Source organism: Elgaria multicarinata, chromosome 10 (genome assembly GCF_023053635.1).
Source record: "Elgaria multicarinata webbii isolate HBS135686 ecotype San Diego chromosome 10, rElgMul1.1.pri, whole genome shotgun sequence".
Taxonomy (NCBI): Eukaryota; Metazoa; Chordata; class Lepidosauria; order Squamata; family Anguidae; genus Elgaria; species Elgaria multicarinata.
In genome coordinates this window covers 76,844,418-76,871,060 of record NC_086180.1, presented here as the reverse complement: position 1 = coordinate 76,871,060, position 26,643 = coordinate 76,844,418, and the positions used below count along the sequence as shown (strand labels likewise).

Sequence of the window (26,643 nt, the reverse complement as noted above, 5' to 3'; positions counted from 1 at the left end):
GCATCTTTACACGCCATAATAGTAGCATAGCAACAGTATCTACTATACATGATTTCAGGACTGATATGTTCTGTTGGTATTTAGATTTGAATATGTAGAACATTAACATATGAAATGGCAAAAGTCATTTGGAGTGCATCACCTTGACATTAAAAGTTAATCTGTTTTTAATATTGAACCCATTTCAAATTGAGGCCCTGCTGCTCCATTAATGCTGCCCCTGTCGCGAAGGTGACCCTGACCCACCACTGCCATCCCCCTTCCCAAATTTTCCAAGGTGATAGGATAGCAAGAAGGACTTGTTGCAGCCACTGGGCTTCCAGATTCAGGTGCCCAAGCACACTGGACAGTGGAGGAAGATCCCATATTCAAAGCACTCAGGCACAGCAGAACTCACTTCCTTTCTCCACGACATGCATAGGTTGGGGACACATGGCCTGCTCCACATTGCGTGGCAGGAAGTAATGCCTAACAGGACTTTCGGTATGATAGTTCACAAAGTGTCTTAACATCAGATACCTGTTTGGCAACTGTTGAAGTATCGACCACAGAAGTAGAACAAAACGTTTTGTGTAACTGCAGCATATTGCGTGGTGGTGGGTGGGTTGCTATAGCTTTTGTATGCATTAATTGTGGGGAGGATAAATATAAAATTCATCTTCCACGTGTGGTAAAGTAATCAGCACTCTACAGTTCCTTTGAAATGCCAGTTGCCAGTGGCTACATCACTGTATTATGCCTCTTAATTCTTTCATTCCTGTGTCCCTTTAGCTCCTATGCACCATTGTCAGAGAACAGAGGCTTGTATGCTGGGGCAACCATGATTTCTTCTCCCAGTACGGAGGAGCTGTCACAGGATCAGGGAGACCGAGCATCACTCGATGCAGCAGATAGTGGCCGTGGCAGCTGGACTTCTTGCTCAAGTGGTTCCCATGACAACATACAGACAATACAGCACCAGCGAAGTTGGGAGTCTCTTCCTTTTGGACATGCTCATTTCGATAGTTCAGGCGATGGGGCAGGGCTGTGGGCCTCTGGCAGCCACATGGACCCGATGATGTTCTCCGATCATGGCACAAAGTATGGCAGGCAGAGTCAAGGTAGGGAGGGCCTTGAACAAGCACAGTCCAGAGCAAGCTGGGCATCCTCCACAGGCTACTGGGGAGAGGACTCTGAAGGTGATACAGGTACCATAAAACGGAGGGGTGGGAAGGATGTGTCAATTGAAGCTGAAACCAGTAGCATAACGTCTCTAACAGCAGAGGATTCAAAGCCAGTCCCCATGCCAGCTCATATAGCTGTGTCAACAAGTAATACAAAGGGTCTCATTGGTAAGTTTAACTTTGTTTACCACAAAGTATCCTACGTAGTTGCTATAAATATGAATTTATTTTATAACTATTTTCCTTTAATCTTTTTAAAGCAAAACGTATAGCCAGTTCATAGTCTTTATCTCATGTTTTGCTTTTTTCAGTTAAAGCCATTTGTGTAGTGAAAAATGATGCTTCCTATTGCAGTTATTCCATTACAATTTTTTTTTTAGTTAAATAGTTTCTTGAATATGCCCACATTTCAGTCATTAATGCAAGCTCTGGTTCTCTTTTCCAGCTTGTAAATATGTTTAGGGCCGTGTCCTCAAACATGACTGTTGCATGGTGGTGGTGTTTTTTCCTTTTCTTCTGTATGTCAGTGATAATACTGTAAGCACTATATTTTTCTGGAGTGCTCTCCCATAAATCCCAATCAAGAATAATTTCAAGTTGTTCTTCATCACAATTTTTTTCCTGTACCTTAGTGACTGATAGAGATTTAGACTTGATTTGATGTGTGAAGACGCTGGTGTTAGTGATTAGGAGCTGAAAGGATTGGAATAAATCTTGCTATAGGAACTAAGGTTATTTTAAACTATTTTCAGATTTAGTGACATCACACACCTTTTCTTCACAATTTCATACTTCACAGATCCTGATGAATAGATTGCCAGTTAGAGAGCGAAAAGCGGAGATCCTCAAATTATAGTATAAATATGGGGAGGGGGAAAGGTCTTTAAAGTTCCAGAAGGAACAACTTCGGGATCATTGGGACACATTCTTCAGGAATGGTCCGCTAACCCCGTTCTTTCTTTCTGGCTATTCTTGGATGATATATTCGAACCAAAATAATTCAATAATCAGTGGTTACTTCATTTGACCCTCACCTATTGCTCAAAAAACAAAGAAAGAAGGGCAAATGGTCTCCTTGCGCACAATGCCTTGCATGTAATTAAGAGGATCCATGTGCTAGTCAGGGCTCTCAGGAAGAAACTATGAAATTTTATCCTTCCATTTTTCATTGACTTAAAAGGCGGGTGTGAGGTCTTCCCAAAACAACCACAGGAAATTAATCATCACCTATATAAGCAGCGTGATTTGGCTGCGTGATGACATCACTAAACCGAATCAAAAGAAGAACGAGAAGCGTTGGCCTCGCTCTGAGAAGGCTGCCTGATCTTTGGTTTTGGCTACATGATCACATAATGAAGCCATATCATGATGGCAATGCTTTTTGACCCCCTTCTGACTGGATGGATTGTTTCACCCTCTCTCTCTCCCCCACTCTCCTTGCCATAATGCATAAGGAGGAAGGTTTTTTGTTTGTTCGTTTGTTTTGCAAAATGTGTCCCACCTCCCTCACTTTTGCTTACCCCAAACATTTCAATTCCTGGATTTTAAAATCTTCATTCCTCTTCATTCCTTCATTCCTTCATTCCTTCATGCATTTATTCAGTTTTTTGTTGTATTTTTTAAAAAACTGCATTGGAAAACTTGATTTTTGAAAGACAGTATAGACATTTTAAAAATAATAGCCATGCATAAGGAAGGAGTGCAAAACACAGTACTTTGAGAATGTATATATGCTTTATTTCTTGCAGTATAACCGATAAGTTTTGTTATAAAAAAATTATTGAAGTATGCTAAGAGAAATACACAAAATATGAATCTTCTCAGAATATGATCTTGAGTGAGGGAACTATATATAATGCAACTGTATTTCTGCAAAATAATTCAAGATGCTGAGTGGGTTACTGCTATTTGCATTTTTCTCTAAAAGATGAAAACATAATCATACATTATTTGTGCTGCGCAGTGTCTTTTTATCAATTGTGTTCTTTACAAATCTAAGCTTGAGATTCTTTTTCAAGATGTCTTCATGCCCTGCATGCATAATTTAAGACTTATCACAAACTGATTTTTATCATTGGTTCAGGATTTATATGCCTTCCCTGGTTATTTTACTTCCCCCCTCTTCTGTAGCTTTGCAAGTATGTGTTTGCCAGTATATGAGTTTCTCCCTCCCTCTCTCACTCAACACTCATATGCACATTATAACTACACTTAATCTGTAGGGGTGTGTGCATGTAGTATGGATATGTCAGCACAATCCAACCGGAATTAAGCATTTTAGATCCCATTTATTTGAATAGGGCAAGTTCTAACCATCTGCTCAACTCCCTGTCGGAATCAGTCAGATGCAAATGCACTTACTTTTTAGCTGGCTCGTATCTATACTGTATTTTGTTTTAATGCCAAGTTGCTGCACGCTCTTGGAAGCTACCAAGGTTATGACTTGATAGACCCAAGAACATGGATACATAATGTTTGCAAAAACAGAAACAACAGTTTAATTGAAAGATTAGGAGTTGCGTTTATTTTAATAAAAGAACCGCCCAGAGAGCTTCGGCTATTGGGCGGTATAGAAATGTAATAAATAAATAAATAAAAAATAAACGCATGTCAAAATGATTGCTGACGATGTGTTATTTTACTGCAGCTCGAAAAGAAGGTCGCTATCGTGAACCACCACCAACTCCGCCTGGTTATGTAGGGATACCTATTGACTTTGCAGAAGGAGTTTCCCACCCAGCCCGAAAACCTCCGGATTACAACGTGGCACTTCAGAGGTCTAGGATGGTGGCACGGTCAAGCGAAGCCCCTGGGACTTCAGCTTCAGCGTCACAGCAGCAGTCACAGGGCCATTCGTCTAGCAGGCCTGTTAACAAACCTCAGTGGCACAAACCAAACGAGTCAGACCCACAGCTTGCCCACTATCAGTCTCAAGGGTTTTCCACAGAGGAGGATGGTAAACATCTTATCACGTTTTGAAAATAAGTAAAGGATTCATTTCCCAAAGTGTGTTTGCCTCCAAAAAAGAGGGTCCAGGTCCAGGAAAAAAAATATGTGTGTGCACCTGTATCAGGCTCTGAGCTCAAAAGCGTTTCTGGTTTAAGAAAAAGGAAAAAAAAAAAAGGGAAAGAAAAGTATTTCTGGTTTGTTGCCTAATGGTTTCTTGTGAAATAACAGCTATTAAAATAGCTGTTTTTATGGCAGATGTGTTAGGTTTCACCATTAAGTGCTGAAAGGTTATTCCACATTTTGGTGTTTGTTTTAGTTTGAGATATAGCTTTGATTTGAGATGGAGCTTCCACAGGCAGGACATTTCTTTTTGGTGTAAAATTGAAGAGAGTTCTTTAAATGCGCTGTTTTGTATGCCAAGATACTATAATATGTGCAGTTCCTCTGCAGCATATCAAAGTTCTTAGGATTATGACTTAATAGAGCCAAATTCAGGGACACATACCGTTTGTAACAAATGTGTATAAATTAGAACTTTATTGAGTCTAATGTTAATTGACAGATGAATAGCTTACCAATCTGATTTGGCCAAGTTCAAGTGGAAATGTCAGAGCCGCTTTTATGGTCAAGCATCGGATGTTTGAATCTAAAGGGGGGAAATGCGGTGCGAAATGTTTAATGAAAATAAAATGTGAACAGAGAGTACATGCATTCGTTGGCTGTTTAGTTTGAAAGACCTTGAAATTTATTTCCCTCCTGTCCTGTTGTGTTTGCAGAAGATGAACAAGTCTCTGCCGTCTAAGAACTGGGACTTTCTGGATCCCGAGTGAGCCAGCTTAAAGGAGAGCACAAGATGACGTCCCTAGTATAGGAGCCTTGGAACTCTAATTAAAGGATGGTGGACCTGTTTGCCTCCTTCCCTGCCTTAAAGCAGCATGGGGCTTCTTGTCCCCCCCTCCTCCCCCACTCTTCTTCCCCTTGCATGTGAAATACTGTGAAGAAATCGCCCTGGCACTTTTCAAACTGTGTTGCTTGAAATGCACAGTGCAGCGTGTTCTCCCAGCTCGTCCTGTCGCTGTCTGCCACATCACACAGTATCATTCCAAATTCCAAGATCGACGCGCATCGTAATGATTAACTCTGAGTGCACTTCCCTGATGCCTGGAAGCATTTTTAAAAATCTTCCTCAGATCTTAATCACAATCCTAACGAGATCAACTAGTTGACAAGCTACATTTGGCCTTTTAACCTATTCGGAAAGAAATGTGTTGAAATCCTCCAAGTACACAGTGCTTGTTTGCTTGTTTACAATGCCTTTGTTGCTATTCTAAATGTTGTGTTCAGAGGGGGGAAATGTTACACTGCATAATTACAGTATTATTTTGTACTTTTAAAGAAGGATTGCTAGTGTGGACTACTTTTTTTAAAAAAAATATCGTGTGGCTAAGTAAAGGTGGCGTGGTCTATGGAGAGGATTCATTCAGCCTTTCATTGACCTTTGAGCTTCATTTTTAGTGTTCCACTCAAAGCACAGTTGATAAATTTTAGAATTGCTGGTATTGTTGATTTGCATCTATAATAATGCAGGGCTGTTGAATTCCTGCAAATAGTCAGTGGAGAAAGAGAACATTTTGTATCCCTTTCCTGTGCCTTGAGGAATACAGGATGGTGAGTGAGAACATTTGTCCCACCCAGATGACAAATGGCAACCTCATCTTTTACTTTAATCCCCCCACCCCCTGTTTTTCCCCCCCTTCCTCTCCCTTGTACTATGATCACAGTTGTCACACAGAAATGATCAGGATTACACTACAGTTAAGGCAATTCAGGACACTGCAGCTAATGTCAGCCCTTAATACTGATCTAATAATCTCATTTTTGTTGGCTTGGTGTTAGGAAATCATGAACTGTTTAAGGAGAAACAATGAGTGTAGGTTAACAGCCTTGGCAGTGCAAAAATATTCACAACTGTGGAGGGTTTTAATGGAACACTGCATGTGTAGAGAAGGCCAATGGCTAGCAATCACCTGCTCACAGCTGCTATTAACTCTTGAGTGACTGAAATGAAATGACACTCCCTCCCCTTTCTATTTTTGTGTTGGTTTTGCACAGACTCCGGAAAAGTGAAGACTACCAATCCGAGTAGTACTCAGATGTGAGGAACTGCTGGTCTTGGACTTTTTTTTTCATTGAACTCAGCTGATCATATTGATCAGTAGATAAACGTAAATAGCTTCAACTTCTAAAGATCAAATTGCAGTGTTTTTTCACTGTATTGAACAATGTCAGTGCTTTATTTAATTATTCTCTTTCTCCTGTAATCATGGCTTTTTGTCTATTTGCTTATATATCACATTGTCAATTATGCATTTGTAATTTTACATGTAATATGCATTTGCCAGTTTCATTATATAGGCTATGGACCTCATGTGCATATAGCAAGACAGAACAAACCTAGCTGTATCACAAGTTGCACAAATGTTATATAGGCATTAAGTAATTGTAGACCATAGGACTGCTAATCTCAGTTCACTCTGTGATGTCAAGTGCAGAATGTACAACTAACTGGTGATTTCCTCATACTTTTGATACTACTTGTACCTGTATGTCTTTTAGAAAGACATTGGTGGAGTCTGTATCCCTTTTGTATTTTTAATACAATAATTGTACATATTGGTTATATATTTTTGTTGAAAATGGTAGAAATGTACTATGTTTATGCTTCTATCCAGTTTGTATAAGCTGGAATATAAATAAATATAATGTTAATGATCTATGTATTGTTTTGTCCTATAATACATGTTTGTTTAAGCTGTGATACTCTTATATATGGTAGAGAGCTACACGTGCAGCTTTCCTTGCTGGTTGCAGTGCAACTACTGGGGGTAGTCCTGTTTATAGCCTAAATCAAGATATAATAGTAGTGACACCAGTGAATCTTTAATTTATACTATGACATATCACCAACATCTAAGAGTTGTAAAGCCCTGGCTATGCTGACATCTAAGCTAATGTTGGCTAAATGATGCTGATAAATTAAGACTCAACTCCTTGACATTGTGCTTGCTGTCAAAGCAATTTGAGGAGAAAGCATCCTTCGGAGATCATCCGTTTTGTTGCCTTTCCTCAACTTGCCGCTTTCCTCACTTTGTAAAGGGTTTCAGCCAATTTATTGTCATAGTTAAAATACAAGTGGCTATGCAAAGCAGTTTAGGGATAGTTCTGAGATGATAATCCGATGTCTGAGCTGGATTACTTCAGGTGGGTGTTAACATGGCTGAATGTGCCTCCTTAGATATATTTTAAAAATCCCTGCATAGAAAACTAGGTTTCAGGAGAAAGGGTTCAAGCCTAGATTTTGTATGTGGATGAGCATTGAGTTATTTAAATGTCTACCTGCAATCTGCAGCTGTTTTTTTCAACCTTAGTTAGAGATAGACCATTTCAGTTTAGAGGTTTTTGTTCGTTTAAGTTATTTTTAGTGCTTCTAAAGGGGTCTAAAACTGGAGTTGAGGCCTAGTTCATACAACTCTGCTCAGTTATTTGTCAACTGTAGTATCAAATGATCACTTGCATATGTGAATGAGCTATCACAAATTAATCGTCACAATCAGAAGCCATTAGATAGGAACCAAAAGAACTAAGGAATTAGTTCCGTAAGCCAAAAGAGGCTTGCAATGTTTTTTCCTCAACATCAAGCCTCCATGCCACATGGCAAACAGAAGATGAGGAGAAGTACTTTCTGATCTGATATGGTATGGCCAGTCTTTTTATAGAATCATAGAATAGCAGAGGTGGAAGGGGCCTACAAGGCCATCAAGTCCAACCCCTGCTTTTAACGAGCCTCCCTGGAGTGAACCTAAGCAGCTGTTTGGATCCCAGCCAAAACTTTCTCCAGTGGAGGCAAATCACACGTTCAGCTGAGCATCACCAAGTGCATGTGTGAACCAACCATAAGGTGGATCAAAAAAACATCTGTCCATTATAACAATTTTATGTATTTTATTGAAGGTTACCATATATTCCTTTATATTAAAATACTGGATGTTGCACTCCCATTAGAAGGGACTATCCATTGGATAGAACTACCAGGCTGCAGCCAACAGGGCGGGAGGAGCAATGAAGGAGATTTTCACCTCTCTGTTCTCCTGTGTTTGCTTTTTCCTCTCGTTGGCTCTCAGCCATAGGATTTCTCCCCTTCTGGCCTGCTTTCTGTTCTCTCCAAGGCCCTCTAAGGCTGCTTTTGCCACCTCGGAAAACAGGCTCTGTGGTTCTTTGTGTGGCAGCTGTGAGGGCAGTATTGGATTTTGGAGTCTCCCTCCTGAAGTCGTACTAGTGTCTATAGCTTTAGGAGGGGACTCGAAATGACTTATGGTCCCTGGGCGGACACTCTAGGGACTATAGGATTGTGCCCTAAAAGTACTTTCAAAGCTTAAAAGGTTTACACATCTTTCTTTTGGTGTAAAATATGATACAGTATTTTTTTTCTTTTAATAAATTCATTCACCAATAAGGTTAAGGATGGGGACTATGCCTTGGGATTAGGACATGGGACTGATTTCGATTTCCTAGAATTCTATCTCTGGGTGCATCATTCTGCTGTACTCCCTATTCCCTGGATTAGGTAGGCCAATCTGTGGATGGTCCTGCATTTCACCAACATGTTAAGCTAGGATTCTTTATTGCAATTCTTACACTGGGCCTGTTCAGACAACATGCTAGGCCCTTAAACTCTTTGCAGCAAAGGGCTAGTGAGTGTGTTTAAACCGTGGTTATGTAGCCACAATGGTTAGGAATGGTTCACACAACACGTTAAGTCGTGGTTCACGTGACACACTGAGCCATAATATTTAGCTCAAAATGCTTAACCACCATGGCATAGCGTGTTGTCTGAATAGGGTCACTTTATATGCAAATTCTATGTATTATTATTATAAACAAAAATGGCAACATTTTTTAGATTTTTTTTTTATCAACAGCATAAGACTCAAAGTGACTTGGAATAGAGGTGTTTTTTTTTTAAAAAAAAAATTCAAACAGCAACAGGGCTGGGTCTAGATTCGGGCATGTGCAACTGACGTAGACATCCCCATTCCCTCTGCGCACATGGTTCACACAACACACTAAGCCATAATGCTTAACTACCATGGCTTAGTGTGTTGTCTGAACATGGTCTCTGACTGGCAGTAGGTCTCCAAGGTTTCAGGCAGGAGTTTTTCAGGGATTGAACCAGGGGCCTTCAGTATGCAAAGTTTGTGCTCCAACACTGAGCCTTTTCTAACCAAACCTGTCAGTGTTTGTTAGTCTACATTTTGGAATGTTAATCCGGAGTCATTTTGGAAATCAAATCATATCTTTTATTAGATTGATACTATCATAACAAAAGGTGTGATTTTTAAAATGTTCAGTGACCATGTTTAGATGGCACACTAAGCCACGGTGGTTAAGCATTTTGAGCTACACATTATGGCTTAGCATGTCATGTGAGCCATTCCTAACCATGGTGGCTACATAACCATGGTTTAAACACGCTCACTAGCCATTTGCTGCAAAAGGGTTAGCGGCCTAACCATGGTCTGAACAGGCCCAATATTAGCAGTACTGGGTAGGTGGGCCAATGATCTGACACTATATAAGGCAGCTTCCTATGTTCCCATTGGACCCCACAATGTTATTTTAAAACCACCACCACACAGAGAGAGCAATGAGTATCTGTTTGTATCAAACATCTGACGTGATGGGGTAATACAACCCACCAGTTAAATAATCTACATTGTGTTGTTAGGAAGCCCAGCAAGGGAAAACAAGAAAGAGAACAAAAAACCCCAAAAATGTGTAGTGAAATACTCGGCTTCATTGGACCCCAAAAAGGTCTCCTAGAACCCAGTCTTCTAGAAGAGTCTGATCCCAGTCTTCTAGAAGAGTCTGTTGTTTTCTCCAAAACATTGCAAATGAGACATCATTATTATTATTATTATTATTATTATTATTTATTTATATAGCACCATCAATGTACATGGTGCTGTACAGATAACACAATAAATAGCAGGACCCTGCCGCGTAGGCTTACAATCTAATAGTGTTGCAAGCTGGCACTAAGAGAGTGTGAACTGTGGTGTCAAAAAACCAACTTGAAGCAGAATTACTACTGTAACCCCTAGAGTAAAATAGCATTTTTCCTATCCAATTTTGAGAAGTTGCCTGAGATAGAATGGAGCCCAGCAGCTTAACTGCTCAGTACTCTCTTTCCCATTCATTTCAATAGACAGAAATTAGTATTTCAGTGTAACTTCTTAAACAAATTGAAAGAAGGAGATGAAACACCACAAGACACCACAAAACAGTTGATTCCATAATTGTTGAGTGTGAAGTGGTTCAGGTTGGGATACTTAAAACAATTTCTGTAGGATTTAATTATAATCAAAGCTTTTTTTGGACTCTGAAAATAATATGATTTGCCAAAGTTAACATATGCTTTGTTTCCATATGTGTGTGCACATCTGAGGTTGTATCCTCTAGCAGATTTTAAAAGACTTCACTTGGTGAAGGTCACTTTGCATAGGCTGTGAAATATGCCTTTTCAAATGAAGTGTGCTAGTATCTTAAAAACATGGAGTTAGAAGGGTTGAATCAATACACAGACTGCAGTTCTGCCAAACAGAAAGTGCGTGTTTGACAAAAATATCCTGCACTTATTTGTGATGCTGTAACTGCAATGGCTGCTAAATTATGGGCAACATCTAGCAATTTCTTTAATGTATAAGAAAAAAGATCTTACACCATCACGTTGCTTCATATCCCATTTTTTGACAATCTAAATGTTCTTGCTATGGGGGTATAAGGTTATCAGTTGTACCAAAGACATGTTGCACTCCAGAGTTTGAGGACAATGTAAGATAATTTATTCAATTTATTTATTATATTTGTACCCTACCTTTTCTTCAAAAACATAAGAGCAATTGCCTTTGGTATATATTTTCCCATCCAGGTAGCTTATAGGGCAGCCCTTTCTAATTCCAGCAGCAGAAACTAGATCATGTATCTATCTATGCTTCATTTTCTGGACCAGTTGAACATCATTTTCAAAAGTTTATTTTACTCAGTATTTTTATGTATCCTTTATACAGGGGTGAGGAAAGTGTGGTCTTATAGTTGTTGCTGTACTGCAGCTCCTATCAGCCCCAGCTGGCATGATGAACGTTGCAATAAAAAAACCGCTCTCACTGGTTTCATCTTAGTCCAGAAGAACATTGGTGACCCCCTTCCCATGTAAGAGATGAAATATTATGATCTAACAAATACACTTTTGTAAACCGCCCAGAGAGCTTCGGCTATGGGGTGTTACATTAAATAAATAAATAAATAATACAAGACACCACCTATGGAGAGTTTTTAAATGGTTTAAATTATTTTAGTGGGTTTGTTGTGCTGGATTGACATGTGAGCTTTATAATTTTAAATTAGTTCATATTTAATAATAACTTTTGTTTTGATCTTTTTATTTAGCTACCTTGGAAGTGCTTTTTGCCCTGAAAGGAGAAACAGAAATACTGGTCATAGATAAATATGCACCAAGAGGTGCATATTTTAAAGTTCAATGTAGTCTACTTTGGAAACCATCTCTATAGGACAGGGGCATATGAGTCAGACTGTTGATTTTTCTAATAGGGTCTACTCTTGGCTGAAAGTGGTTCCCCTTTAAACTGGGGATTAAACCTAGGACCTTTTGTGTGTGCGAACAATATGCTTTGCCACGATGGCCTTGTGACAAATCCGTGTGTCTGCATCTCTGCATCTTCCTAGGTAGGATAGGTTAAAAGATGCCCTTTGTCTCAAAGGTCAGTTGCCACCACCCACATATTAATACCTCTTGTTGAATATTAATATTTAACTACTCATGATTGTATCAAATAACAATAACTCATAACCTAGATACATCGAAATCCAGGCTTGTGGTTTTTATATATGGAGAAGGATGCCCCCCTTCCAGAACTTCCTTTAAATTCCTTAAAAACAATGTTATCAAGCAGTCCAGAGCAGATTTCTCCATCCGTTGGACTGGATCTCCCATAATTCCCAGCCTGCTTTGTCATTGCCAAGCAAATATTACAAAGATGCTTTAAGTCTCTCTTGTGTTTTCATCCAAAGGAAACGGACCCTTGGGCATTGCTTCTCGCCACGTGGGGGAAGTGGGGGCTGGTGGAACAGCATATACATCAGAAAGAGTTGGCTAACTGTCAAAGAGAAAATGCAGCAGTGAGGCTGGATTGCGAATAGATGGTAAGACTGCAGGCTGAGTTCCTAAAATAGGGATAAACAAACGTTTAATCTCTCATAAAGATACAATGGATGCAGGTTGTGATTAGGCAGCTTTCCCTAACCAGATGCTTTCCAAATGTGTTGGACTGCAACTCCCATAATTCCCAGCATGCCTTACCATTGGCATGATAGCTAGGAGTTATGGGATTTGCAGTGCTACGCATCGAGAGGGCACCATGTTGGGAAAAGCTGGTCCAGAGCACTATTAAGGCCAACTCCAGGGCAGGCTAGGCAAGAGAATCAAATCAACTCCAGTTTCCAGATTCAATGCATTTATTAAAGAATCAAGAGACAGAAGTTCAGAAATTGTTGCTTTAAGAAAAATAAAATTCCTGGTAGCTCACTAGTGTTTACATCTCAATATCCTAAGAGTAACTCACCAAAGCAGCTTTCATGGTATGTGCGTTTTTCTTTGGGCCTCCAGAGTGTGGAAGAGTTTTGCCGTGATACCTTGCCAACCACCAGAAAAGACAAACAACCCAGTTCACACGTACCAGATACTGTGGATTTCAATCAACAACACATCCCTCCAATTCCTGGCTTATTGCGATGCCAAAACTCTGGGTCTTTTAGGGGTTATACAATCCAGACTTAACCCAGCAATCACCCATGGTTTTCATGTGGGATTAACTCTGGGTTCCGGGTTCGTATATCATGATACCAATGGGCATTTCTGGGTTGTGGACTGAAAGCAGAAGGGCAGCAGGCTCTCGTTGCTGTTCAGCCATGATGATTCCTGGATTAAATAACCCAAGAATTGACGTGTAAAAAGATTTCACACTACATTTTATGGACAGCTTCCAGAGAGGGAAAATTGAAACTGGCCAATCAATAGCCAGGGAGGAGCTGATGATGCATTTTCCAGGTGATTTCTATAGCGACTGCATTGCATAAGCTGAATCAGCCTGGATTGTGTGCAAATACAGATTCCAGGGGCTCTCACAAACAGACCGTGCCTGGCATTTTCTTGGTTAGATCTTTCCAGGAAGAGGCGGTGGGAGGTTTATTTTCATCACAGGCTGTACTCCTATATTAACTTTCCTGAGCCCCAGCCTCCTAGGTACCTTGAAACCAGCCAGCTTTCTCTTGACCAGAGGAAGTGTGCACCTCCCGTCTCAAATCAAAGTGGCCTTAAGGACAGAAATGTTTGCCAGTTCATTGTACTAAGAGAATGCAGGGTGGTTTTTTTTTTTAAGCTTTCTATTTTGTCTTAGCAGATCAACGTTACTGCAAAGTATTCACCATGGAAATCTGGATCGGTTTCTGAATTTGCCAGTTTCCATGGCAATCAGCATGTGATTGCAATGATGTCGGGCCAAATGAGTTCTTGGAATAATGCCAAGCGGAGAGGCAACTTCCCTAAAGTGTGTGCATATCCTTTGTCTGCTGTAAGATAATAGATGATGAGGGTGTGATCCTCTTAAGATTTTCTGTTGTGGGGGGTGGCACACTCCCCCCCACCAGGACTTGGCTTATCACCTTCCAAGATGGTGTGAAGGACACAGTTCAGAGTCCCATCTGAACACATGTAGATATGTGTTACATTCAAGGAAGCTCATCTATAGTTGCGTTGTAAAGATCTGAGATGGCTTCCGCAACGTGACATCGCCTATGCAATTCCAGAGGGGTATCCCTGTTCCAGAGGGACAGCCCATCTGTTGCAGTAAAAACAATCCAGAGACGTGTGGCTTCTTAAAGCCACCTTCCCAACCTGGTGCCTTCCAGACATGTTAGATGCAACTCTCATCATTCCCATGGCCCACTGGCAGCCCAACTCGACGGGAAGAGAAGGCTGCTAAAAAGACTGTGCAGCCAAGAGCACTTCATCAGATGCATAAAATGTTCTCCTGAGTTGCCAGATAGACAGACTACAGATACACAGAGAAAGAAGGGCGCAGGAGTGTGCCGGGAAAAGAGAAAACAGTTCAGAGTGAAATCAGAGAGGAATTTAATACAAGGAATACAGTGATAATTTCATTTAAACTTAAATGTATGTGAAACAATTACAGTGGCCATTCACAACGTAGTGTTGATAAACATCCTCGCATTGGTAAATTAATCAACACCTATAGTGGGATAAAAACCTTGTATGCTGAACTCTAAATACCCAATGGCAGGCTCACTCCCATCAGTTTCCAGCAGCCGCTTGTACCTCAGCATCTGTAAGCATCCTTGTCATTGATGGAGCTGGCTAGGGTGGGTGGGCATTGCTGCTGCTGTTGTTGTTTTTAGCATATTTCATTAATGTTCAGCACAGTTGTACTTTGCAAGAATGGGAATGTGGGGTGACCATATGAAAAGGAGGACAGGGCTCCTGTATCTTTGCAGGTGTCATTTGTATATATGGAGAACCTGGTGAAATTCCCTCTTCATCGCCACAGCTAAAGCTGCAGTAGCTATACTAGAGTGACCAGATTTAAAAGAGGGCAGGGCACCTGCAGCTTTGATTATTTATTTATTTATTTAAAATATTTATATCCCACCCTATATCACTAAGAACTCAGGGCAGCTTACAAATAAAAACATACAGTATAAAACAATAAATATACACATCATTGTTGTGATGAAGAGGAAATTTCACCTGGTTCCCCATATATACAAATGACACCTGCTGAAATTCTCTTTTCAATACAGCTGTTAAAGATACAGGAGCCCTGTCTTTTTCATATGGTCACCCTAGGTAATGTTATTGCAAGCAACACGCTGGAGTCAGTGGGTTGTAGCCAATGTTAGTCCAATTTAGAGTAAACCCATTGAAATGAATGGGCCTTGAGTTTGTTATGACTAACTTAAGTTCCATTCATTTCAGTGGATCTACTCTAAGAGGACTAACACTGGATACAACCCCTTCTCTACAGCCTGGCATTATACAATGTTCAAGCAATGTTTCCTCCCACTCTCATCAACCATTGTCTGGAGGCTGTTTTGGGGTGGACAAGAGTAAACAAGCTGAAAATTAATCCAGGCAAGATCGAGGTACTGTGGACTGGGAAAACAACTACTCTGCATAGAGGTTTACAACTGGTCTTAAATGGGGTTGCACTCCCCGTAAAAGAGAAATGTGTGGCCTGAGAGCCCTCCTGGACTCTGTGCAAACTGGGGGGGGGGGGAAGCCCAGGTGTCTGCTGTGTCCAGGAGTGTGTTTGACCAGCTTAGGGCTACAGCTGGTGTACCAGTCTAGATAGGGAGGACAGAACTTGCCTCGGTTATCCATGCACTATTGACACCCGGGCTGGACTACTGAAATGTGCTTTATGTGGGGCTGCCTTTGAAGACGGTCTGGAGACATCAGCTGGTGCAAAATGCAGCTGCCCAAATGTTGGTGGGGCGATCTGATTATATAATCCCTATACTACACTAGCTGCACTGGTTAACCATGTGTTTCCGAGTCGAATTTAAAGTCCTGGTTTGAGACCAAATTACTTGAAGGGCCACTTTCACCCTTATTAGTGTGCCCGCCCACCCTATTTTTTAAAAAAATATTTTTACTGATTTTCAAGTAAGAACAAATACGTTACACACAGAGAATAAGAGAAAACACTCAACAATACAAGTGTTCCCACAGCACCACAGTGAGAAGCATAGGTATTCATATAATAAAAAAGCAAATATAGCAATCTTAACCAGATCTATACCTTCTTATAAAAAAGAAAAGCTCCAGGTTAAGTTAGAAGCCCTGACTAAAAAGATTCTTGGGCCAGTGAAGGTCTAGATTTACCAGGATTCATATTAACAAATGAGAAAAAGTCCAACCAGTTCTCCAAAAATGTGTTGGGTTTGATTTCCCCTCTTGCTTATCTGCTATGTTGAGTCAATTTACCATTTAAAACCAGTTGCCAATTCTTATCAAACCAGCGTTGATGGTCAAAAGTTCTGTCACTTTTCCAGAAGTGGGCAATTTCCCACCTTGGCACAACCAACAAGTGGGTGACCAAGGCTTTCGGGATAATTTTTCTATTGACACTCCTAAAAATAGAATGCAGAGCTAATGCCGGATCATTTTCTCTGTCAACATCCTCTGCAAATATGTCAATATCGTCGGCAAAAAGGTTCATGCAATGATGTCTCCTGAGTTGAGGTCGCTAGAGCTTCTATTGCAACGGCAAAGATAAGCGAGGCCCTCTCTCATGTCAACATGAGAGAGGGCCTCTTCCGCAGTGACCCCACACCTCTGCCATAAGAGGACTGCTACACTTTAAAGAAGGCCCTGAAAACGTATGCTTTTACTCGGGCCTTCCCCTGATTATGTTTTATCAGACAATTGTAGCTGCAATTATATGTGGTAGGTTTTGTTTTTATGCTGGTGTTTGTTATTTTTACTGCATTTGCTGCTGTTGCTGTTTTTATTACCATATCAGTTTTTATTATGTGGATTTTACCGTAGTAAGCTGCCAGGGGTGGGTGGGTTATATTTTAAATAAATAAAATAATAATAATTCTATGCTGGTGGTGTTTGCCTGTTACCATTTACACTGCGTTCTGTTGCCGCTCTCTTTCCTAGCCAATGTTTGAACATACACAAACTGGGGCTATAATAGAGCTCCTTAAACGTCACATCCATTTAGTCACTGTGCCACATTGTGTGAATCATTTATATGCTTGCTAGAATGTTCATTCCCCCCACCCCTTGCAGTTTATCAAAGCACTGACTTGGGGTTAGTGGAGAGGTGAAATGTGGGCTGGATGAGGCCAAGCTGCACAGCAAAGGTCTGGATGGTAATAGCTTACTACATGCAGGGAAAATCAAGGAACCTCTTCTCTGCTTGTTTGTGTGACATGGCCCTGGTGTAGCTTCAGCCAAGCACTATTTTCACATCTCATCTATTGGCATACAGTAGGGTGACCATATGCAAAGGAGGACAGGGCTCCTGTATCTTTAACAGTTGTATTGAAAAGGAAATTGCAGCAGGTGTCATTTGTATATATGGGGAACCTGGTGAAATTTCCTCTTCATCACAACAGTTAAAGCTGCAGGTGCCCTGCCCTCTTTTAAATCTGGTCACTCTAGTATAGCTCCTGCAGCTTTAACTGTTGTGATGAAGAGGTAATTTCACCAGGTGTGACATGCATACAAATGACACCTGCTGAAATTCCCTTTTCTATGCAACTGTTAAAGACACAGGAGCCCTGTCCTCCTTTTCATATGGTCACCCTTGCATACAGTAACCTTCAGGGATGAGCTAGTGCTACAGCACAGCAGATCAGATGTCCATACGTGAACCCTGAGCCACACCAGCATGGTGAACAGCAGTAGACTACACAGATTGTAATAATGTGTTGAATCTCTAACAAACAGACCAGCATTGTCATCTTTGACAATAATGATCACCTGCAGGATTAAGAGTGGTTGGTTGGGAGCAGGAACAGTCCCATTTATGTGCATTGGCCTCAGGGTTCAGTTCTCTCTAACCAGCTGAATGGCCTCCTCAAAGCTATTACACTAATCCAGAGTAGGTGACGTGGTCCTCATGGCCACCTATGCATCCCTGGACCTTTCCTTGATGCCCACCAAAGTCCCCTATCTTCCCATTTATTTGTGTTTTTATTAATTAATACATTTTCTTATGGGCAGCTGGGAACTCTGTGAAATAGGTTTCTGTTGATCCTGAAAACTCTGGGTTCAAAGGAGTTATTTTTTGTGTTGGGGCTCACACCCCACCTCTGCCTTGCACTCTGTCTTTTTGGAAGGTTACTTGTCCCTTGCCAGGTCTCCCACTGCAGCCATTTTGTAGTGGTGTCCTGCACAGTTTCTCAAATTGCCAAATGTGCTCATGGCCCAAAAAGGTTGCCTATCCCTGCAATGCCATTTGTTTGTCATTGTACATCCTGAATTAGCCACTCTTGTGTGCAGATCTGGCTGCTGGAAGCCAGGATCCTGGGATTGCTATTTGCCTCAGTTCTTCAAACCCCCTCCCTGAAAACATCAGTTGAAGCGGAGATACCTGTCCTACAACTTCTGCAGTGAAGACAGTGCTCCTCCACACTCATTTAGTTTTTCCACAGTCTCCTTATCCCACCGGTTCTCCTTTGAAACTTGGCAGTCCAACTCTCATGTGGACGAAGAACTCTTGTGTGAAGCTTAACTAGGACACTCTTCTGCATTATGACTATCAAATTCCCAGGATGGTCTGTCACTCTGAGTAGCCTTCTAAATGTCCTGGAAAATGACTCTAAGCAACAAAGCATGCAAAGACACATGAGGACAATGCACAGGTGGATGGGAGCAGCACATGCTATTCATGTGAATTACAATCATGGCCTACGCACTACTGTGTAGCTTTGCTCCCCTCCACCTCACTGGGAGAATTTAAACAGAAGCCCATGAATCCTTGGAAGAAGAGCAGAATGAAAACATTATGCTTAGTTGGAGTGGTCAGTTCTATTCCTTGTGTTATGAGGGCTGGCTGTAGTATTAGTCTCTGTAGGCCTCTTCCACCTTGCAGTATGGCATTTGCCATTTGGCTAGAAGAGTGAGTGACTTGAATGGGATGCTCTCTTGTTGCAAAGGTATACTTTTGCTAGAAGAGGTAACATAGGCAAAGGCAAAGTAATAACTTCCGACCCCATGGTCATACTTTTGGGAGAGAAAGCCGGAAGATCATGGTTGAATCTTCATACAAGTCTGCTTTTTCATAAATGTTTTAAGCTTCAGAACTTTAATATTAGAAATATGCAGAATCTTTTCTCTGTGTTGTATTTATTTAAAGCTAGAACTATATTTAAGCCCACAGCTTTTTTTATTACGTTGTGGAATTAGCACACTTTGCCATCTGTCTATAAAGATGGTTATGTTGTTTGTCAAGGTGGTATGTGTTCATCAGGCGAAATATGTAATTAATATGAGAATCCAGAATTAAAATACGTAATTATGGCCCTATTCAACATCAACTTCTTGAGCTTGTATGGAGTGCATCATGTATATGGCTTGACCTGTTAATAAATGCTGCTGACCTGTTAATAAATGCTGCTGTGTGTAGACTGGGAATCCAACCTAAGGTCTCAGGTTTCACAGTGATCCTGTCCCGTACCATTCTGGCTCTGCACTCCATCAACAAAGCCAATGTGGTGTAGTGGCTAAAGTGTTGGACTGGGAGTTGGGAGATCTGGGTTCTAGTCCCTACTCAGCCATGGAAACCTGCTGGGTGACTTTGGTGCAGTCAGAGACTCTCAGCCCAACCTACCTCACAGGGTTGTTGTTGTGAGGATAAAATGGGGAGGATTATGTATGTACGCCGCCTTGAGTTCCTTGGAGGAAAAAGGCAGGATATAAATGCAATAATAAATAAAGTCTTGGCATATATGCAAGAATCTGCTGTTGCTCAAAGAGGGCAGAGCGTATGAGGGAATTAAGATGTTCTGCCAGATTAGCCACTTACCAGAGTCAACGAAGGGAGGGATGGATGGAAGAAGCCCTTCAAGTTCTGTGTAAGTTTAGGAGCAACTCTTTTCCTCCATGGAAATCTTTCTCTATTAGAGAATTTGGCATTAGCTAATTAGGCCAGGGGCAGTTTGGGGGCAAATACTGAGTCTGTATTCATAGAATAGTAGAGTTGGAAGGGACCATCGAGTCCAACCCCCTGCTCAATGCAGGAATCCACCCTAAAGCATCCCTGACAGATGGCTGTCCAGCTGCCTCTTGAATGCCTCTAGTGTGGGAGAGCCCACAACCTCCCTAGGTAACTGGTTCCATTGCCATACTGCTCTAACAGTCAGGAAGTTTTTCCTGATGTCCAGCCGGAATCTGACTTCCTGTAACTTCTGAAAGTCTATCTATTAGCATATTAAAGGACAATTGACTTGAAGATGAGGTCTCTGCCTGGTGAATGCACAACCAGAAGACTTGCATTTCTGACATGTATCCATTTCTACCGACTTCTCATAACCACAACAAAGACATGGAGTGGCATCATACATGGCTGCACTAGGTCAGCCTTCCCCAACCTGGTGCTCTCTAGATATTTTGGACCACAACTCCCAGCATTCCTGACCATTGGCCAAAGAAAGCTGGGGCTGATGGGAGTTGAAGTCCAAAACAACTTGAGGGCACCATGTTCGGTAAGGCTGTGCTAGGCTCCGTTCAACTGCATATAAATGTGGTTGAGGCTCTCCTGGGATTCTTCTTAGCCAAAACAAAAAGCCTGTTGAGATGAGTTTTAGCCGGGATGACAAAACATTGAGGGAGAGGAATGGCAAAGAAGGACCCAAGAGCTACATCTTAAACTAAGTCAGCAGAATTTCTAATCAGTTTTATTGATGAGATGCACATTTTTGGACTCAAAATCTCATTTTGAACCTCTAGTTGCTTATAATGATAAATTGGCAGCATGCTGAGTCAATAACTGAATAAGAGGTAAATTGGAATAGGGAAAAATCACTCCAGGAATTAGGATTGCAGTTTGTGTGCCAACTCTGGGGTGGAGGTGAATATACTTGTAGGATAATGGGAAGTGGACGTATGCCAGAGAAATGTATTGGTCTTACATAAGACTAAAGAGCTCTTGTGTAATTCTAGAGCCTTGCAAGATAGGATATAGCATACTATCATTATTTGTAAACCACCCTGCAAAATGTACGTGCTGTGGATGCATTAAGTAATGAAATAAAGCCGCATCTGAAACATATACTAAAGGTGACCTCTTGTGTTTGTTCTACAGTACTACAATTTTATTATGGCGTGTCTTTGCTGAATGCTATGTATGAAATTTACTTACACCACAGAATTATGGCAATTTCCCACTCTACATTTTGTTTACACTCACTTTCCTTAGCCACATCTGCATGTAGAGGCTGCTTCTTTCATGACAGTTGGGTTTGGCTGCTCAAATAAGGAAAATAAAGCAGGCACATTCCACTGGATATGAAGGACATGTGGAAAAAGTCATGAGTGGGGCAATAATGTGAGGTGAGAGAAGAAAGATAGGAAGGAGCTAGACTGTGACAGGCTTTGAAAGTCAACAGGAGAAGCTTATATTGGATTCTGAGGTGAATTGGAAGCCAATGAAGAGATTTCAGAAGTGGAGGAACATGGTCAGAGCAATGAGCCAAGAAGATGATCTTAGCAGCAGAGTGGTGAATAGAAACCAACGAACTGATGTGAGGAGAAGGAAGGCCAGTGAGAAGAAGGTTACAATAGTCCAGCCTAGGGTGACCATATGAAAAGGAGGACAGGGCTCCTGTATCTTTAACAGCTGTGTTGAAAAGGGAATTTCAGCAGGTGTCATTTGTATAAATGGAGAACCTGGTGAAATTCCCTCTTCATCACCACAGTTAAAGCTGCAGGAGCTATACTAGAGTGACCAGATTTAAAAGAGGGCAGGGCACCTGCAGCTTTAACTGTTGTGATGAAGAGGGAATTTCACCAGGTTCTCCATATATAGAAATGACACCTGCTGAAATTCCCTTTTCAACACAACTGTTAAAGATACAGGAGCCCTGTCCTCCTTTTCATATGGTCACCCTAGTCCAGCCGAGTAATAACCAATGCATGAACAAGAGTCATGCAGAAGAGTCAGAAGAGTCAGACAAAAATGAACGGATCCAGGCAATATTATATAAGAAAAAAACTACAGGACTTAGCTACTAAGAAGACAAAGGGTAGCTTAGCAACCGTGCAGTCTTGCATATGGGGAAGGTTGTGGTGAGAAATTCCATTTTAAAATAATTTAGGGTGACCATATGAAAAGGAGGACCGGGCTCCTGTATCTTTAACAGTTGCATAGAAAAGGGAATTTCAGCAGGTGTCATTTGTATATATGGGGAACCTGGTGAAATTCCCTCTTCATCACAACAGTTAAAGGTGCAGGAGCTATACTAGAGTGACCAGATACAAAAGAAGGCAGGGCACCTGCACCTTTAACTGTTGTGATGAAGAGGGAATTTCACCAGATTCTCCATATATACAAATGAGACCTGCAGAAATTCCCTTTTCAATACAACTGTTAAAGATACAGGAGCCCTGTCCTCCTTTTCATATGGTCACCCTAAAATAATTCAGCCAAAAGTCCAGATGTAAAAAGATTATTGAGACATGCAAGGGGGGGGGGGAAGAGGGAAGAACAAAAGAAGGCAACAATCATACACAGAGACTGCAAGTAAAATGTAAAAAAAAAATCATTCTAATTTAGCTAGTTACATATTACTTACTTGAGCAGAGTCTTAGGTTTCAGAGCATGTGCGGATTTCATTGCGGCAAAGAGAGTCTATGGAAACTGAAGACCAGCAAAAAGCCCTGGGCCCTTAATAAAAATGGATGGTTGTTTTGACCAGCAGAGATGAGAAGGCCCATCTCTGATCTCAGGGCTCTTGGCGGTCAATTAAAAATAAAATAAAATTACAGGCTGCTCCATCTGCCCAATGCCCTTACAGAGCTGTTTGGTTCTGTCCTTTCGTAGAAAAAGGATTAACTTCAGGATATTTGTTCTTAGACAAAACTCAGGATATCTGCATATTCAAGGTTCATGGCATGGGTGCAAGATCCCAAACACTCTAGGGGGTGAGCTACATCAGAATATAGGGCTTCATCGCAGAGGACCCAAGTCAGGGCCCAAGTATGGCTTCCTCTACTAGATCTCCTTGATAAAGGGCATATCTACACTATGGACTTAACCTGTCACTTTACTTAGGTTTCTGTTTCTGGATTCTTTGCAGGATTAAGATCAGTTCCTTTATACGTGGTTCTCCCCCCTTTTTTCTGGTGTTTTTCTTTCTCTTTCTTTCCTTATGCTGCATTACACAAACACTAGGTAGCACTTCAGTATAGTGGAATTGTGCAATTACAGCCAACTTTTTTCCATTCAGAAATAGTACCAGACTTTCCTTTTCAGAAATAACCCAACTATAATGGTTGCAAAGCACAGGAGAGGCCCTGGAGGATGCTGACGTCATCTAAAGGACCTGCAAACTGCTGGAAGTGAGGAAGGCTCACAGTAAGCTATGAAAGGTCGGTTTGGGTAAGCCCCTCTTTATCACTCAGGTGCCTCAAGGTGCTCACCAATGTTTGTTCCTTCTTTTATAACTGACCCACACCAAACTATCAAAATGTGATCTATTTCTTTTCAGTTGAACCCTGCATTTCAACAATAGGTGAAAAAAGCTCCCTTCCTTAGGCCAATAAAAAATTAGACTCCTCCCCTCCCAAATCCTAATTAGTCAACAACTGGTGGCAGCTATGCTTGCACTGTGGTTGGAATGATGCGGCTTCTCTGACCTGGGCCAAGGAAGAGGTGATTTTATATAGGTACTGTCATACTGGCCGGCCCATGATTTGCTGGGCTGAATGAAAGTGTTTTCCTAGGGCATGTCTACACCTCCCGGCGTTCTGGGAGGGAGGGGGGAGGATCTCGTGATATGCTGATTGCGAGATCCTCCCCCTGAACTCACACGTGGTGCGTGACATCCAGGGAGGAAGGAGGACATCATGCCCACCATTTTTTTTTTTAAAAAAAGACAGGACCTGGAACACACCTGCGCTTCAGTGCAAAAGTAAGTTTTTTAAAAAAGAAAAAAAGTCCCCCCCCCATTCCCCCCGATGACCCTGGAGACTCCCGAGCCTGGCTCCTTCCCTCCGATGTCCCCCACTACTTGTGGGGAAGAGGGAATAAGCTGGGACAGGTGGCCACACCACCCATGGTCTTTGGGATCGTCCCGGAACTGCAGGAAAACCCCAGAAAAAAGGGTATGGCGATATTCCGGGGAAATGGAGGGATCATCCCTCCCTGCTCCCGGGACCCCCTGTGCATCATGTGGACATCCAGGGATCCCCAGGATATCGCCTGGTGTAGACATGCCCCTAGTCTCCCTGGCCAGATTGACACCTCGTGTTATACCAATACAATCCCATCATGGTAATGCTATATCCTTTTTGCACATTTATACCTCGTAGTCCCCGCAATGACATCCATTGCAGTATTTTGGATAATATGGAATAAAAGAAAACAGGAAATAATACTAGAAAAGCCATATATGGAATGCATAATGTGCCCCAACAATGACCAGTGCTCTTCATTACCAATAAAAAACACTCTTCCAAGCAATGCTTTCTGCCCTGGATAAAGCAGGCTGGGACAGGTTATCATGCTTCAAATAGCCAGCAGAGGAAACGCCCTGGAAAATGACAAGTATTAAAAACTGGAACTTAAGTTTTCATTTTCTACCCCCCCCCCCTCTTTTGTTTGTATAACTGGTGCTCTAATTCACATGATGCTTTTCTATATAAAGACTTACACAGCTCAGGACCGCAATATCTGATGGAGAGCCTCTCCCGACCCAAACTTACCTGCACACTACACACATCTAAGGTTCCTCCTCCGAGGGAGGCTTGGAAGACGGCAATAAGGGAGATGGTGGTGGCCCCACAATTACGGAATGATTCTTCTTTTCCCAAGCATTTGGCAGATGTGGTGAGTTTTAATTAATCCCAGGATGTTGCACTATGAAAGTGGTACGAAAGCGGTATATAAAAGGCAGGAGCGACACCAAGCAGAATATTGCGGTATGGAAGCGGTATATGGTATGTGTCAATGGGCCCCAGCAGTTGTCAGTGCACTTCAATACCGCTCTAAAGCAGGAGTGTGGCTCCTGCCTTTTAGATACCGCTTTCATACCACTTTCATAGTGCAATATCTTGCTTGGTGTAGATGAGGCCTCAGATGTGTTTTTTTGTATGATAGCTCAAAGTTGTGTTTAGATGTATGTTGTATACTGTCTGTTGTGTGTTTTTATATTTTTAAATTTTGTATATTTTTTTTATTGTTTTTATCTTTTGTAAACCACCCAGAGAGCTTCAGCTATGGAGCGGTACCTAAATGTAAATAATAGTAGTAGTAGTAGTAGTAGTAGTAGTAATAATAATAATAATAATAATAATAATAATAATAATAATAATAGAGGTGTCCAAGTAAATGTCAACCTAGGTCAGCAGCTAGCTTTGCTGGATGGCTGGTTTGACAAGGGAGGCAAAGGCATAGGGCCGCATTTTACTCTCACCCTTCCCAAAACAGCCTGCTGTCAAATCCCATTGCCTCAGACACTGCTCTTCCTTTGTGAATGGCACGTGAAAGGGACATTCAGGAGCTAGAGTGTTGCTAGATACTGCAGTTCCTTATCTTTGCCATACAGCTTCAGCTGAGCTGTTTCTTTGTTTTTAATTAGAAATCACTGGGAAACTATTGCCAAACTGCAGCATTGTTTCTTAGTACATTAATACTGTGTGTTTTCTAAATTCTCACCCTCCTCTTCCTCCTCCTTCTATTTCTGGGAAATGGCAGCAGGGATATGCTACATGCAGTGGAGGCTGGTGGCTCTGATTTTGGTGGGGCTATGAATCCATTGTGGGTTTCAGTCAGAACCAGCCAGAACTCTTAAGGAGCTATCCAAGGTAGGCTGACCATATGAAAAGGAGGACAGGGCTCCTGTATCTTTAACAGTTGTATTGAAAAGGGAATTTCTGCAGGTGTCATTTGTATATATGGAGCACCTGGTGAAATATCCTCTTCATCAACAGTTGAAGCTGCAGGTGCCCTGCCCTCTTTTAAATCTGGTCACTCTAGTATAGCTCCTGCACCTTTAACTGTGGTGATGAAGAGGGAATTTCACCAGGTTCTTCATATATACAAATGACACCTGCTGAAATTCCCTTTTCTATGCAACTGTTAAAGATACAGGAGCCCTGTCCTCCTTTTCACATGGTCACCCTAATCCAAGGTGTTCAACCTAGTTTACAGATAGTGTTCAATAACTTGAACAGTTCCTTTAGTGTTCTAGCTGGTTCTGACTGAAACCCACTGAAATTGGAGCCACCAGCCTCCACTGCATATATGACTTTAGGGTAGGCAGTTCTGTATAAAGTGTCCATTATTCTGGAACTCCTCATTGCTCTACATGAACAAAGGAGCTTAGATTTGCTTGATCATCTGTGAGGCGGTATTAATTCCTACATTTTGTTTTTCATGCTTTCTTGGTAGTTCAGTGTCTCCCTGGTGTGGTCATTTGAAGCTACTGCACGCTTTGCTGAAATGCAGCTTGTGAGGGTGGGAGCTGAAGGAATTAACTGTAGTTAACAAAAACGCCACAATAAGGCTAGCCCGTTATGGACACTCACTTGGGAGCAAGCCACATTATCCACAAAGGGACTTACTTCCAAGTAAACATTGCATAGGATTCTGGAGGTAAATAACATAAAGCGTGATCTATATTACTGTACTTTTTGGAAATT

At 41.5% G+C, this 26,643-nt stretch overlaps 1 protein-coding gene across 5 annotated transcripts in view; it reads left to right on the top strand.

Moving 5' to 3' along the window:
* Nucleotides 1-6,886, top strand: part of RAPGEF2 (Rap guanine nucleotide exchange factor 2) — a 179,466-nt gene extending 172,580 nt beyond the window's left edge. For 4 of the 5 annotated variants that reach the window (XM_063135423.1, XM_063135422.1, XM_063135426.1 and 1 more), the window contains 3 exons: nt 772-1,331; nt 3,811-4,119; nt 4,889-6,886. In XM_063135423.1, the coding sequence (XP_062991493.1) occupies nt 772-1,331; nt 3,811-4,119; nt 4,889-4,914 (895 nt within the window). In that variant the 3' untranslated portion in view covers nt 4,915-6,886. The remainder of the gene's footprint in view (nt 1-771; nt 1,332-3,810; nt 4,120-4,888) is intronic. The other variant, XM_063135424.1, reaches the window with a different exon arrangement.
* Nucleotides 6,887-26,643: the final 19,757 nt, after the last annotated feature.